The sequence below is a fragment of the Lates calcarifer genome, linkage group LG19 (assembly GCF_001640805.2).
Source record: "Lates calcarifer isolate ASB-BC8 linkage group LG19, TLL_Latcal_v3, whole genome shotgun sequence".
In the NCBI taxonomy this organism is placed as follows: domain Eukaryota; kingdom Metazoa; phylum Chordata; class Actinopteri; family Centropomidae; genus Lates; species Lates calcarifer.
This window is the reverse complement of record NC_066851.1, coordinates 21673198-21688989: the sequence shown is the minus strand read 5'-3', so window position 1 is coordinate 21688989 and position 15792 is coordinate 21673198. Positions and strand designations below refer to the sequence as shown.

The following is a 15792-nucleotide window of genomic DNA, read 5'->3' as shown; positions in this document are numbered from 1 at the left end:
TTCATACTGTGGTGATTTAATCCCAGTGAGAACAGTGAAACATTCAGTGTTTTATGATAGAGTTAAGCTTCAGCCAGAATCAACACACATCTCAATTCCTGCACTCTTAGAGGTATTATTATATGATCATGCTGTAGAAATTAAAATAATAATAATTGTATAAAGGCACTTTTGTGTCATAAAAAGCCAAAGAGCTCATCTCTAGCCCACAAAATAAAACCGGTTTCAAATCAATGACTAATGTCTTTGCAGTTGCTCACCACTCTGTGCTTACTTACACTGTAGCAATGTGCCCATGAAAGGGAAAAAATGAACAAGATCCAAATAGCTAAACCATCAGCAAAATTGGATTTTTGTCTTCCAAAGTGAAACATTTGATAGTAGTTAAACTACACATATTAGGATTTTCTCTTCCGCTGCCTCTGTAGTAAGTTGCAGATCAGATAAGGTTTGGCTTAGATAACAAAAAGTGCATGATTATGGCCAGGGAAACCACTAGGTCATGGTTCAAAGAGACCAAGTCTATATAGGTATATAGTTAGTAGACAGTTACCAGCTCTATAATCCCTCCTCAGGTTGAAAGGCTGCTGTGGAAAAAGTAAGGGTCTTTTTTTGACCCACACTAACTAACAGTAAAGTATTCTATAGATATACATTATTGTTAGTTTTGTCAGTGTGATTCACTGGTTGTTTGTGCACAGATAAATGATCTGGCAGAGATATTATGTTTGAGAGAAATCCAGAGGGAAGCCACTTAGAGAGCTGTATTTATCTCTCCCATTAGTAAAAAACCACTGAGGAAAACAGGCAGGTAGCAAGCACAATGGCACAGTTGTTTTTCTGGGGTAGTGGAGGACACTATTAAGTGCTTTTAATATTCACATATTTCTGTTACCAGTTTCGATTGCAGGCTTCTCCTCCTTTCCAGGAGGGCTTGTTAAACGTTGAGCCCTGGGGGGAACAGGTGGATTTTAGGTGCATTCTCTTCCTGCGTCTGCACAAACCCACACCCAGCCAGGAGACAACATCGCAGAATGGATGGCATAGTTCAAATGTTTTTAATTAGCTTGTAATAGTGCCTTTGTGTCCCAAATCTGCGTCATTTGCATACCTCATGAGTTGGAAAAGGGCGATTATGTTCCATCATGCCACCCATCGATGTTTTCTTTGGGCACGCGATGCTATGTGTGCTTGGCAGGGGTGCCAGTCTCTGCATTTCAACACAAAGCATTTTGTTTTAGTGCTAATTACACGGCAGGCAAAGGCAGATGGGCCCTGTTTCTTCCTCCCCTCTGTGGGTGACAGTTATTGACAATCGGCCCTGTCTAGCCATAATACGCCAGAGGCAGAGGAATCAACCACTTCCAACATAAACACTGCAGTGAGAGGTGCTTCAAATGGGCCAGATTTTACCTTGACAACTGTAACTATGTTCAACAAATTAGTCCCAGAATCCCCGGGTGTTTACACTCCTTGAAATGAAAGAGATTGGCTTTCTTTTGAGTGACAGTTGGGATCCTTCAGATTTGGCGCTTTGTTTTCATTGCTGTGGTTGTGAATGGGCATGGCGGATGACACCCACTCCAAAATGCCAGTCTGATTGCCAGAGGGTCAAATTGTATTTGCAAACGGCTGCTTTTTGGCATTTGTATCTTGTTCCAGATTTACTGCTAAACAAATCGGAAATTTCTGACTGAGGCAGTCGATTATAGAAAATTACACTCAAGTTTATTTTGTGAACAGTTTAACAATTTGTCTATTTTGTTTCATTGCGTGTGTGTGTGTGTTAGTGTTTCTGAAGCCAAGATCAAAGATCCAACAGGACAGGTCTATCTACATTCAAAGATGTCAGTGTCTTTCCCTGTTGAGTGACTCTCAGTCTTGTGTGAAAATGGTTGGAGGGGTCAGCGCCTGTGAGCGACCCTTAGCCATTTCCTCGCTCCTCTGATTGTCCCGCGTCTGCAGCCGACACTTAGTCACAGCAGCTTCAAAGGAGGCAGCTCGTCACAGCCTGCACATCAAAGACACGTCGTCAGTGTCCTGTGCCCGTCAAACTGTACGCAAACTCATGTATCTGTCCCTGTATAATGTCCCTCTAAATCCTGTTGTCCCAGATGGATGAAATGTGACCTCAGCAATGTAGTATTGGTCCTTCCTGCTGCAACAGGACACTAATCACTGTAGTTTACAGTAAACAAGGTCCTCCTATACTGACAGCTCAGACAGTGCTTAGATAGAGAATAGAAAGTGAAGTGGGACTGCAAATGAGCTGAAGAATGTGCACCAGAGAGTATAAACCACAGAGTTTGCACTGTTAATTGTTTTGTATTTGTAGTACATATTTTAGACATCTAAAGGAAAACAAATAAATAAACAAATAAAAACAGCAGGCTCTAGGGACAATGTCAAAGCCAGTGTGGAGCTAGATTTTGACTCCAGAGAAACGTTAAGTCCCAAGACATGCTACATTAATAAAGTCTGGGTCTCATTATGTGACTTCGCTGACTGTCATGTCTGTCTTGGTGATGATTTAGAAAGTATGGCTCCCTCGAATAAATGTTGTGCATATTGGATGAGTATATATTTGGCTGACAGGTGTCCATGGATGTCAGTCAGCCACTGTAGCTGCTGTTTGCCTTGAATCCACCTCAGCCCCTCCCCTCACCAAATTTGGATTTTCTGACTCTGTCTACCTTACAGTCCAAGTGCAGCAGGCTTTTACTGCTTTTTAACAGGTTATAGAACAGATATTACTCATTTTATTACTCAGTGTCATCAACTTCTTTGCTAGAAATCATTAGGAAGTTTCTAAAATATTGTTTTTTTCCCTCTGTGCTGTTGTCTTCTGAAATGTGTTATCTGAGGTGACATTGTGTTTATGTTATTCCAACACTGTATAATGTGTACCGTGGGTTGGGTTTAAAGCAATCTAGCTGAGTGCTTTCAGCTTTCTGTTTGTGTTTATGGCTTCTGAAATCTGTTCCTGAGCCAAAAATGTCCAGAAAATCTTTTTTGAAAACTTTGATAAAGAAACAGGGAGACAGAGAGAAGAGAGAGACAGAGAGAGTCTGAGAGAAGAAACAGTGGCTCAATCTACAGCCTGCCTCATTTAAAACAATGACAGCTTCCAATATAGATTCATCTTCCTTAGCACTGACAGCTGCCTTAAACCCTCTGAATACCTCCAGGCTGAGAAACACACATGTACACCCAAACACGGTGGAGGTGTCAGACTGTCAGAGGAGCACCGTGGGCTGCGATTGGCCTCAGATCTTGAGTAAAACACCGGTTTTCTGTCTTTGCTCTCAGGAGTTTAGAAGTTGCTCACATGAGCTGAAGCGCAGGTGGTCCGATATTCTGCCAAAGTGATCTGAATCTGAATCTGCGTAAATTACAGCGTCTGAAAACCTCACTTTCACGACATGTTCAGGCGAGGCTTGTGGTCGCAGATCATTCTCTCTCTCTCTCTGTCTGCATGCTCATATTTTCTTTGTTTCCCTCCTTTTTTTCTCTTTCTGTTTTTGTCCTTTTCTAGTTTTGCTGTGTCTCACTCTTTCTGTCTTCTCATTTAACCCTTCGCTGTTGTTGTCTTGTTTGTTTTGATCTGTCTTTTTCTTTCTTTTGTCTTTCTTTCTTTCTTTCCAAGTAACGCCACCCAAACCACTGACCTGTTACAGAACAGAAGGGTCAGGGATAAAATTAATTAAACCATGTTCTGAATTCTCATGCACCAAAAACCGCCACAAATCAAAGTGGGAAGCAAAACTTTTTCAGTTCTCTCTCACAGACAGCATTTCATAATGTCCAAAACTAGACTAATGTATGTAGATTAATTGCGCATGAAACTGAGTATTCCACCAGACGCACATCAGTTCACTTTAAAGCCACAGCAAACTATTATTTTCATAGTTGATTAATTTGCTGATTATTTTATCTCAAAATGACAATGAAAAATCAAAATGCCTTAAACTTCACAATAAGAATAGAAAAAAATAACAATTAAACATTAACAATCAACATAATGACGTTTCCTTCTCTGTTTGACCTGAAGTTTCAGTTTCTGTGACTAAATCCTAGAAAATGCACCTTTTGTTGGGATCAGTGTAAAACAAAGTGTGATCAGTGATATTCTCATGTTCTCACAGTTTTCCTCTTCCCAAGATTCCCAAGTTGTGTCTCCAGCTTTGGACCTTGAGATATTTTGCAGTAACCTCTTTCCAGATTTGTTTTTTAAGTAGTTGTTTATTTAGGGATTATTTATTATTACCTAAAGGTAATTACAGATGCATCTTATTTTCTTTACAGTATGAATGTGTTCTGAGACATGTTTTCTTTCTTTGTGGGAATGTGAGCAGGCAGTCTGTCAGGCTTGTGGGACTGTCACACGTTCTCACCGTGCTCCCTGGATGTGCAAACAAACTTGTGAGCACTGTGCGCAGATGGGGACAAAAGGCAGGCTTATGGGCGAGGCGAGGAGGAGTCAGGTGGATCAAGGAGAGATGTGGGAAAGGTGGAATCTCCCGCCGATCCTCCTGGGACCACCACCAGGAAGAGAGATGTCAGATTTACAGGATTCAGCATTCTCCTGGGAAACATGGAGGTTCTGATGCACTCACACACACACACACACACATTTACTGGGGAAAATGGAACGGTTGATAGAAGGCAAATACTCACACATTTTGCCATTCCTGAGAAAACAAGCTGCTGGGTTTCACACACACACACACACAGACATATTCAAACTTGTATCGTTACACATCTCCTCAACGATCTGGCTGGAATAGCTGACATGCTGTCGGCATGTGATATGCAAATACTCAGTAACACACAGTTACACAAACTGATAACAACAGATTATAGGATTCAGCTGTTGATGGGAAATTGAAACAAATACACATGTGCACACAAGCGTGCATCTGTCTGTGGTTACATTTTGTTAAATACCTAAAATGTCCCTTTGAAAACTGATGCATTTGTAGATTCAGCTGTCAATCTAAAGTCTTTCAGATGCAGATGTTGAATGTCTCATGGACATTTGCTAAATTAGTTTTGCATTCTGGCTTCACATGCACCATTTTTCAGTTATATGTGATAGAGGAAAAATAGTTGTCAGGTTCATATTGAAAATGTAAGTGCCTGGCTCTGTTCTCCATTTTCTCCTTTTTTAAAATGTTTGTAAATAATTTTCCACTCATGTCATCAAAAACATGGATATTCAAGACAGTATTTAGTTGTAATTTGTTTGTTAGATATTTATATCCAGATAAAAGAGGAAAAAACAAAACCTCTAAAAACACATTGTGAAATTACTTTTCCAAACTCATTACTGGATGATTTATCATCATTTTGTCCTGAAGTATCTATTATGTTGATTAAATGCACCATAATTATTTTTTATGGGTTCCTATTCAGAAATCACAAATCCTACACACCTTAAAAAAGTGCCATATTTTCCAAACTGAAAATATAGGCTGTCATGCTTTTCAAATGGCTTTGGGAGAAATATGAGTGTGAGGATGGCAGGTCTGTGGGACCCCGGCCTGCCAGTAAGAAGAGAGATTAGAGAGATTACAGTTAAAGAGTATCTTGTCCTGTGGAGCCCCTTCTAAACACCAGCTCCCATCAGATGGGCCTGGACTGATGGAGGAAACAGCAGAGATTAGACCCGTTTAACAGTAATCCCCCTCTTCTGGAGAAACGCCAGCACAGAGCAGAAGACCACCGCTCGGCTGGAGAAACAAAGAGAGACGTGGAGATAGACAGACAGAGGTGGAGAAGACACGTTCTTACGTTTCTTTTTTAAAGCTGCATCAAGAAACTTTCCATGTTGTGGCAATTTCTAAAAAGTAGATTTCATCCAACGTGTTCCTGTTGGTTTTCTACCACGTTTATACCACAAAACATTAAGGGATTAGTGAGCTTGGACCTCAAAATTTTCATTTTTACCTCTTCCAGTTCCATCTTTTACTGATGTTTGTTTTGGTTAGATTGGATGTGAAGCTTGTCCCTGATGCAAATTTCATGACTTAGACTTTATTATCACAAAGGACAAAAATGGTTGCTACAAAGTCTGAAACATCCTTGTGCTATTGCTCTGATTCAAACAGACACTCAGTTTGAGTCTGTAGTTTGTGATGTGTTTCATCTTATTGGGCTCATTTTTATGACTTTTAAAAAAGAGTAATAAGACTGTGTCAGCTGTAAAGGCCCATTCTGTGTATTTTTGAACATTTAAGTTACAGTTATTTTCACATAACGTCATCTCATCCTTTGACTTGCATCATAGAAAAACTGCTCTGTTCTTAGCTGCTAAATCATTGAAAATACACGTCTGCTTTCCTGTTGTGTTTACAAACGTAACTGCATCAGAAAACATGAATCACTCTTAAATGTAGTTATCTATCAATGTGGGAATGATAGCAGGTTCAAATTCTGCAAATCCTTATGCATTTAGATCATAAATAGTGCCTTTGCTCTGAGAGATGTTTTATCACAGTCGTGTATTTGTAAAGTACCTGGTTGTCTGCATTCACTGTAAAATAGAGTAAGTTAATAGTTTAAAATGCAAAACAAAATATAGAACTCTTTAATGAGCCGATGGCAAAAAGAGATCAAAGACGTAAACTGACATTCAAACTCCCTGAATAATAAAAAGACTGAAAAACTGACTGAATGATTGATTGATGGATAGAAAGCCTGCCAGACCGACTGACAGGCTCGCTGACTCAGTGTCTGAGAATGAGGCAAAGGTGGAAGGAGCGAGCGAGCGAGCGAGGGAGGAGAGGCATACAGAGAGAAAGAGAGAGAGAGAGAGAGAGAGTAATGAAACATTTAAAAAGTGGAAAACGACTCCGTTAACTCACCTCTGATAACTGGTTCAGTGCCAGACCACACACACGGATGAGCAGATATGGATTTCTACACACACACACACAAACACATGTAATAGACAAACATACACACATTGCATTCCTGGCTGGGTGGGCTTGGTTGCTCGAGGCTGTAGTTGCAGTTGTAACTCATCCCCATGGCAACAACACCAACGCTCAGGTGACAAAGAAAGTCTGACATAGAGCAGCAGGGCAATTATAAAGATTAATAATCAGATGGTCAGGCTGTCCTGATGTACTCATGTTATGTCGTCATTTTTACATGATACATATCAGTTGAGAGATTCATCGCTCCACATCAATAAAATTCACTATATTCCAGTCAGGCACTGAATTTGCTCTAAATGTTGTTTTGTGAATTACTCACAGATTCTGGATGTTCAGCTCTGCAGCAAATGTTACTGTATCCAAATTAACTCATCATCATCGAGGTGGATACAGATGTCTTTGTTAGTTTTAACCTATAATTTCCAACCATTATGCTCATCCTAACTTGTAATTGTGAGTGCATGAGTCATGACTTAATTGGCAAGGAGCAGGAAAATGTTATAAAGAGATAAAAATCCTGCACACTTATTATTTCCCCACTTTACAGTAATGCAGTGATCATCTGCAGGTCAAACCCCTGAGACATGAGGAGAAGAAGCTCTTAGTAAGCATTTGTGTAACTTTAATTATCATAATAGGTCTGTTTTTGAAAAATTGGTCATAATGACATAAAATTGGCTTCGAGTTCAGTCAATGGAGGAGCCATTTTTTAACATTTGTTCATGTATGTCAGTGTTTAACATTCATTCAGTTTACTGTAACCTCCTCAAAACCTAATATGAGCTTTCAGCAAAACGTTTATTATATCAGTCGTCTGTTATGTTCATTTTCCTGAAATATTCACACTTTCTAGTAGCTCTTGTTTGTTTGTGCCTGTAGAGGGCAGTGCAGGTCTACAATTAGAAAGTGCCTGTCTGTGTGTGTCAGCATGTGGAGCAGAGGAGACGTTGAATGAATAACATACAATGTTGTATATGGTGTGAGTGTTTATGTATTTCTATTGAGTCTTTACTGTGCAGGCTTACTGATGTGGGCTGTAAGTTCTGACATGTTTGCTGAGAGCACAGGTTCATTTTATCAAAGTGCTGTGTATTATCCTCAGAGCCTTATCCATCAGAGTACACTGCTGAAACTCTCAAGTACAAGCTGAACAATGTGGTGGCAGCGGAAAAAAAAGTTGACAGGACTTCCAATATAAATTAATTACCAGGTGCAACAGACCTCGGCTGAAACAACATTGGTGAATTTCCCCGGATAAAATGTTTGACTTCTTAATCTCAAGGCCTCTCTTCCCTTAGACCTCCACCCTAAATGTAATCAGCCAAACATTTCCTTACAAGTTCACTACAGGATTATTCTGTCCAGACACCAGCTAACAGGAGTTTCATTTGAACAAACATTTCTCAGAGCTGATCTGGAGGCAGGAATAAATGAATGGGTTGAGGTCTCAGTGAGGAGCACAGTTTGTCTTGACTAAAAGACGAGGGCTGTAATACTTGATTCAAGACATAGTGGGAATTGTTCACAACACTACAATTATAGTCTTTACCGGTGAGGGTGCTTTGAAAACCCTGTGGCTAATGACATCCTGACCTGAACACTGGATTCAGAAAGAGAGAAGAAAGAAGCGGTTGTGTCTCAGCTGAGTTGAGAGCTTGATGAGCTGCATCATCTCTCACAGAGAATAATTAGCAACTGTTGCAAAATTGGCCTTTACACGTCTGCACCGCGCTTGGAAAAATACTTTATCTGAGTGTTTGTTAGTGGCTCCAGATAGGAAAATGAGGTTCCCTCTCTGTACAGTCACAGGGTGCCAGTGTCACATGTTATCAATCTTTTGTCACCTCTCTAATGAAGTCTGGAGGGGGCGATGTTTGCTGTCTGGCTCTGTTCATGTCTGAGCTTTCTTCTCTTTGTCAGACGGAGCTGAAGGCGGCAAGGAATTCCCTTACATCACCTGCAGTATGGCTGCGCAGGTGCTGCAGCCTCTGCACCGGCTGGATGATGGATGAATGTGTTATATTACCTAAAACAGACCGCTGACTGAGCAGTCTAAAAGCATGTCAGGAAGGTGAGAGACAACATTTTTGATTGATTATGAATTTCAGGACTAAAGAGCAAAGATTTAGACGATCAAAACATCTACACACTGTCCTTTGCACAACTTCAAACCTACTTAATGTTTGATCTGTTCATTGATAATTTACATGTGAATGTGATGCAACATTTATTCTTCATTAGAGATTTACATTGTATTATATTTAGATTGCATTCTTGCAGTGTTGTTTTTGCCATAGATAGATAGATAGATAGATAGATGTTTGTGGAGAACATAAAGTACAACAGATAAATTGGAATAATATTTTGGGACCTGCCCTGACTGTTAAGTATGTCAAATGTACTTACTGGCTGCGTATTGGCTGTGTTTCATGTTTTCCTGCTGGATTTACGAGAAGAGGAGAAGAAGATAATGTCCTCTTCCTGAGAGTTCTGTGTTTAAGTGCATGAGGTCAGATGGGATTCATCCAAATCTCTCTCATTATATAACTGATAAATGTCAGTAAAATGCAGAATAATATAAGTGAAACTTCCGGCACCATCTCTGCTAGGGTCAGTAAATATTTAGACTTTGGAAGTAAATGTTTCAGGGATTTTTTTTTCCAGCATCTGTTATTACATTAAGAGTTTGTGTGTATTTTTTGTGATTTAAGTTTCACCCCAAAATCAGGGAGAAGTGATCATTGTGAAAAATGAGAGAGAACATAAGTAGCTGAGCATGACCCACTTAACAATAAACATATCAGGAAATACTATAGATGTTTTACTATAGGCAATTTTAGCAAAGAAACTATTAATCAAAGTAAAAGATGTCAGTGAACATTTTATATGCTTTCCTGTTTTTCATTCCAGGAAACAGGGAACAGCAGGACTGTCAGACTCCCACTTGTGTCTTGCACCATATCTACTTGATTTATGTTTCCTCTCTTTCAAGTGGAAGACTTTAAAACACCACAGTTGCTGGGTTTGGTTTAGTTAAACCGACATCATGGTGTCAGAGAAAGAAGTTCTCGTGGCTGCTGCTGTTTTTCTTGTTGCCCTCATTTCACAGAGTGAGTTTGTGCTTACATTGTTTCCTTTTTGACTTCTGAGTGATTGTTGTTCATTGGTTTACATTTGTATTGTAATATTGTGTTTTTCATGTATGTTGTTGCAAATCTGCTTCTTCAGTGGCTGTTCTTACTGACGGCACAGTTTGGATAACACAGTTTTTTTGACATGAAATGTTAAAATGCTCCTATTATGAAAACACTTTGCCAGAAATCGTTTAAATAGTTTGGATAATACAACTTTGTACCTTTGCACATGTAATTCTCTTTTTGAGTATATTATACCATGTTAACTTTTTCCTGCTGGTTTGTGGGCTTTGATCTTTTTAGGTGAGGGTATAATTGGTGGCAGCGAAGCAGCGCCACACTCTCGGCCTTACATGGCGTCCATCCAGGTACCAGAAGGAGAGACTCTGAAGCATGAGTGTGGAGGGTTTGTGGTCGCAGATCAGTGGGTGATGACTGCAGTGCACTGTCTGCCAACCGGGTGAGGGAGCCTTCCTCTAAGCATGATATATGTTGTTATGTGGGGAACAGAAAGAAGAAGAAGATTAGGACAATCTGATATATCTAGCTCCAGCAAATGCAATTCTCTATATGCAGCCTACATGTGAGAGCTGTGTCCCCTTTTTGTGATTATGATGTTTATTCAGTACTTTATTGTGCTCTTTTCACAGGCCAAATGGAAGGAAGGTCGTGCTGGGTGTCCATTCTCTGAGTGAACCTGAAGAAACAAAGCAAACCTTTGACATTTTGGAGCTTCACAATCACCCAGACTACAATCCGTTAAATTATGATAATGATATAGCTTTAATTAAGGTAAGTGTATATTTTGTGTCGGTTGTCAGTGGTAGCCTACAGTATTTTAAAATGCAAATTGGGGTACAAGCCAAGTAAAGTCATCAAAAAGTGGAATGAAATCAAATCTATCTTTTTTGGAAAAAACTTTCGGTGTGATTTTTGTAGTTGGATCGTCCATTTGAAGCCTCTGAAGCTGTTAAAGCGGTGGAATTCCTGCGGGCAGGAGGCACAAATCCCAGCCCCAGTGCAGAGGTCGACACAGCTGGCTGGGGATCCCTTGACAACCTGGGGTCCAGACCTGACAAGCTCAAAGAGGTGGTCATCGAGGTGGTCAGCTCGGCTCGGTGCAGACGCAGTGACTACTATGGCAGGAAGTTCACCAATAACATGATCTGTGCTCACAAAGTGTGCCCAGAGCCCTGTGATCAACCATACAAGAAAGAAGACACCTGTGATGTAAGTTTTAATTTCCACGCTCATGTGTTACAAGTTAGGATGACCATGAGCTGAGTGAAAGTAGCACAGCTTTAGCTTTTTTCCTGCTTAAACCTTCAGGGATTTACATAAACCCTTAACCTTTTCTGACTGCCTGTTTCTTGTCTTTCAGGGTGATTCTGGTGGTCCTCTTCTCTTCAATGGCACTGCAGTGGGCATCACCTCTAATGGTGGAAAGAAGTGTGGCCAGATTAAAAAGCCGGGAATTTACACCATCATCTCCCACTACACTCAGTGGATTGACAACATCATGGCCCCGCAGCCTATTGCAGCATCAGACCAGAGCAGCTAAATAAAGGACAGTAGACACTATTCACAGTTATTCAATCAGTCAATCAAACTTTAAATGATTTTTTAGATGTATGTATTATATAGCACCTTTCATACAGGTTCATGCAAGTCAAAGCACTTTATAAAACATCATTAAAAAACATAACTATAGTTACTAGTGGCACATTAGTGTTTTCAGTGGCAGCCATGCTTCTACCAGTCCTGCCTTTACTGAGTCACTGATTCTTCTACCTGCATGTGAAGCTGATGTTTATATCATATGATTTGTTTTATATCATTTACATATTGAACAGACCTGTGCATGTCATGTGCAGCTAATGCATGGCTCTAGAGATTGATCTCCAGTATGGCAAACATACCACAACCACCTATACAAACAGAATAATATATTTCATAATGTATTTCACATTATTTTACTCCCATAAAGGGATCAATAAAATACAGTTTATCACATACAGATGTCACGTCTGTCTTCAGTTGTTTAGTATCTTGTAAGAATTACCCAATAACTGCAAAGCTGAAATAAAAACAACATTTAGCGCAGGTCTTGTGTTTGTGCAGTTGTACGAATTTACTGGCAGCTGAGTACATCTGAAGAATGGTGTTTAAGGATGTAACTGTTGGGCAATCAGCATATCAACAAGCAAATCTCGTAAACTTGTCAGATTTGGTTCTCATACGATTGGGGAAGTCCAAAAGTAAATCAAATCTACAGCTGTGCTTTCTGTTCCTACCCTCTCTGCTCTTTGCAGATAAACATAGACATGAATAATAACGTGTTCTGTTCTTCTGTTTAGTTTGGAAAATCCCCACACCACCACCACCATTTTTGTGTAAGATTAGCAATAAAACTACAACCTTTGTATTTGTATTTAGTGAATTTATGACTCTTATAACTTTAGAAATATAGAAAGGTAGTTCCCATAAGTTGCAGATATTTGAGATTTTGTGAAATTCATTCTTTCGGTCGTCTCAGTGGCAAGGCAATCCAGCAAACCACGATAATAACATCTTTAAAAGCAATAAATGTGCAGTGTATTTCAGTCTGATTCAAAATGTCTGCAGTGACCGCTCATTCCACATAGCTCAATCAGCACCTCTCACCAAAATTACAAGCTTCAGAGAGGTAATATTGTTATATTGGATTGTATAACGCTGTACAGGTTTTGCATATTTAGTGCCGCCCCTCTGCATGTGAATGAAGAAATCAAGATTCTCTTAATAAGCAGTTTATTTCCATCAACCCCTCCTTTCTCTCTTTGATCTCTTTCTTCCTTTCCTGCAGCTCCTGCACAGAAAATCTCTTCACTGAGTAGGAGCGTCCTCCATGTGAGGCAACCAGTTTGTTGATTCCTGAAAGCAGGTCTTTAACTTGAGGATAGCTCAAAGCATTCTGGGACTTTGTAACATTCAGCTCATAATAACGACTCCCACACTTTCGTATTAAATCCTGCAGGGTTGAATGAGCTCCAGCCACGTAGTCGTTGATCCTCTGAGGCCTGTGCTGGTTACCGTCAAAGCGAACAAACAGGATGACGGCATGCTCCGCAAACTCTCGTCCAAAGATCTTCTGCAAGTGGCCCAGCATCTCGCTCTCTCCCTGGGTGAAGCGTCCCACCTGGAGCACTATCAAGAAGACATGGGGCCCTGGGAGGGACAAAGCCAAGCAATCTTTGACCATCTCCAGGTTTTCTGCTCCATCTTCATCCCACAGCTCGGGGGTGTCCACCAGGATGAGTCGCCTCCCTGATGCAAACGCCTCCTTTCTCTCACAAGCCAAGGTTGGTTGTGGGAGCTCATGGCTGGACTCATGAATAGAGTATTGATTACATGCTCTTTCTAGAATTAGATTTAGAGCAGAGGACTTTCCACTGCCAGAGAGGCCAAACAGGATGACAGACATCTTCTTTGTTTCATCATCTAAAGCCAAAAAAGTAAAGGAAACTGACTGTTAGAAAGCATCTTTAGGAAGATTAACAATTAAAGATAACACTGCCCATATCTCTAAAGCAGTTCAGTAAGCTTTAAAGCATAAATATTTTTTGACCATCTTCTATTTTATCACACATGTAAAGCTGAAGATTAGATACTATAAATAATGATGAATGCCCACATCGGTGTGTGTCTGTATCTCCCCCTAGTGGGAAAAGCTGCAGCAATCAACTTCAATGTTACAAGAAATTTTATGAAAGCAAGTACAGGAAGGAAGGATGGAAATTTTCCATTATCTTGACAAATCTAAAACTCCAAAAGCAACTGAAAAAAAAAAGTCTTACCATCAGTGGCACTCATCTGCAGCTGCAACATAGCTCTATGGCTTATCACAGCCTCCTCGAGGCTCTCTCTTTTTGTCTCGTATTGCTCTCTTTCAGCTGCCTCCTTCTTCCTTTCCTCAGCGTGTCTAGCCTTCAGCTCCTCCATTTCCTTGGCCCTTCTCTCCTCTTCTTGTCGAACCAGTTGCTTGAAGGCCTGCTCCTTCTCCTCTGCCTCTTGCACCTTCTGTCTCAGAATCTTCATGGCAGAGTCTTCTGTGCTCCTTTTCCTTGCTTCAGCCAGCATGGTTTCAGTGTAACCAGTCACACCATTTTCATTCAGCATGTAGTCGGTCATCTCAAGCAGAGCGTGAATCTTGTCACTTGCAGCAGATGATGTGATGCGGCAGTATCTTCCATTGCACATGTTAATCAAATCTAGGAGGGCGTCATCCAGTGTGTCGACCACCTTTCCGTCTTCCAGAGAGAGAATTACAAGGTATTTTACAGCCTCGGCTCCAAAGTGTGCCTGCAGGTTCTCTATCATTCTTCTTTCCCTCTTGGTGTAATGTCCACCTTGGATCAGCAGCAGAAATGTACAGATTCCATCTGTGCAAGACTTAAAGCAGCCATCTATTGCATGGCTGATGCCTTCCTCTGTCATGTCTTGTTTTAAATCTGTATAGTGCAAACTCATGGAGCGACTGTGCACTGTTAGGTCACAGACTTGGTTTGATCCCAGAGAACTGAAGGTTAACTGGTGGCGTTTACCCCCACAGTTATCCTGCAGCAGAGATTTCAAAGAGGACCATTCTTCCACTGTGGCTATGACCGCCATCATCTGCCTCGTGTTAGCTGTGCTGTCTGCCAAACAACACAGTCCGGACTTGTCAATGACTTTTTACATGCACAAACCAAGTTATAATTAGATTACCTGCATTTGGAATAATGAATGTTTTCTAATTAAGTGATGGCCACACAATTATAAAATAAAGTTGCCCTTGCTTTGCGAACAGAATTATTTAGTAATTAATTGCACTGGAAATGCAACATTGATTTTCATGTACAGAAAAGCATTACTTACTGTGGGACATGGTTTTGGCAGGTGCTCCAGCAAGTCTGCTCTAAGATCCTTGTCAGGTTAAGACTACACCTGAAACTGGATTCTCTGGCTCTGAAACAAGTATTATGAGGGCAAAAAGAAGAGATGCTTCCTGATTGCAACAATTCATGTACCACCTGCAGTTTTGTTGTCAAGGAAGTGCATTGCCACAATACAACTTAGAAGGGACATGAGTCTTCCTCATACTTAAGTATACAAAAGAACCCAGCTCCTTCCCCCCTCACAGGCACTGCTTTAGTCACATACAAGAAGCAGCACTCTTCACTAACACCTGTGAACATTTTAAACCAAGATTCTGAATTAATTATCAATGCAACACTGTATAACTCTATTTTCTCTGTCAGACACACACACAGTTTTTTTTTAGGACATTACATTGACTTGCTGCTTTCCTGGGAGACTTACCCTGCCATAAACCATTTCCACTACAGGCCTAATCTCAAGCCTAACTCTAATCTTAACCAAATAACTTTTAATGGTTTCTTTCAGCAAGTCCCCATAATTTGACTGTGTGAACAGATTTCTGGCCCCACACTGTGAACACATTTAAAATATGTCAACACATTTCAAAGCCACATTTGAGGTGAACATTTTACACTGAAACGTTATGGGAGTTTGGAAACTTAGCCTGGTTCAGTTTCCTCTTCCTACCTGACTCTAGTAAACTGATGACATCTGCACAATGAAGCTAGTCTGGCATCCTGTGATTGTTTGCATTATTGCTGAATTTGCATTACATGCAAAGATAAAATGTGTGCCAATGTCCTTGTAAACATGCTGCT

The 15792-nt window shown here is 40.4% G+C and overlaps 2 protein-coding genes across 2 annotated transcripts; one reads left to right on the top strand and one right to left on the bottom strand.

The window, feature by feature from the left end:
- The first annotated feature begins 9914 nt into the window (after positions 1-9914).
- Positions 9915-12088, top strand: cfd (complement factor D (adipsin)). Its single transcript, XM_018685515.2, has 5 exons — positions 9915-10051; positions 10379-10535; positions 10726-10867; positions 11015-11305; positions 11457-12088. Exons 1-5 carry the CDS (start codon positions 9988-9990, stop codon positions 11634-11636), a joined length of 834 nt encoding a protein of 277 aa, XP_018541031.1. The 5' UTR covers positions 9915-9987; the 3' UTR covers positions 11637-12088.
- Positions 11868-15260, bottom strand: LOC108889154 (GTPase IMAP family member 8). Its single transcript, XM_018685514.2, has 3 exons — positions 14972-15260; positions 13912-14751; positions 11868-13555 (listed from the first exon to the last, which is right to left on the bottom strand). The coding sequence occupies exons 1-3, from the start codon at positions 14979-14981 to the stop codon at positions 12843-12845; spliced, it is 1563 nt and encodes a 520-aa protein (XP_018541030.1). The 5' UTR covers positions 14982-15260; the 3' UTR covers positions 11868-12842.
- Positions 15261-15792: the final 532 nt, after the last annotated feature.

Excerpts from the sequence above, each read along its gene's own strand:
- cfd (XM_018685515.2), top strand. The coding sequence starts at position 9,988 with ATGGTGTCAGAGAAAGAAGTTCTCGTGGCTGCTGCTGTTTTTCTTGTT. Across the intron at positions 10,052-10,378 it reads TGTTGCCCTCATTTCACAGA|GTGAGGGTATAATTGGTGGC; the intron begins GTGAGTTTGTGC and ends TGATCTTTTTAG. Across the intron at positions 10,868-11,014 it reads ATGATATAGCTTTAATTAAG|TTGGATCGTCCATTTGAAGC; the intron begins GTAAGTGTATAT and ends TGATTTTTGTAG.
- LOC108889154 (XM_018685514.2), bottom strand. Across the intron at positions 13,556-13,911 it reads GCAGATGAGTGCCACTGATG|ATGATGAAACAAAGAAGATG; the intron begins GTAAGACTTTTT and ends TTTTGGCTTTAG.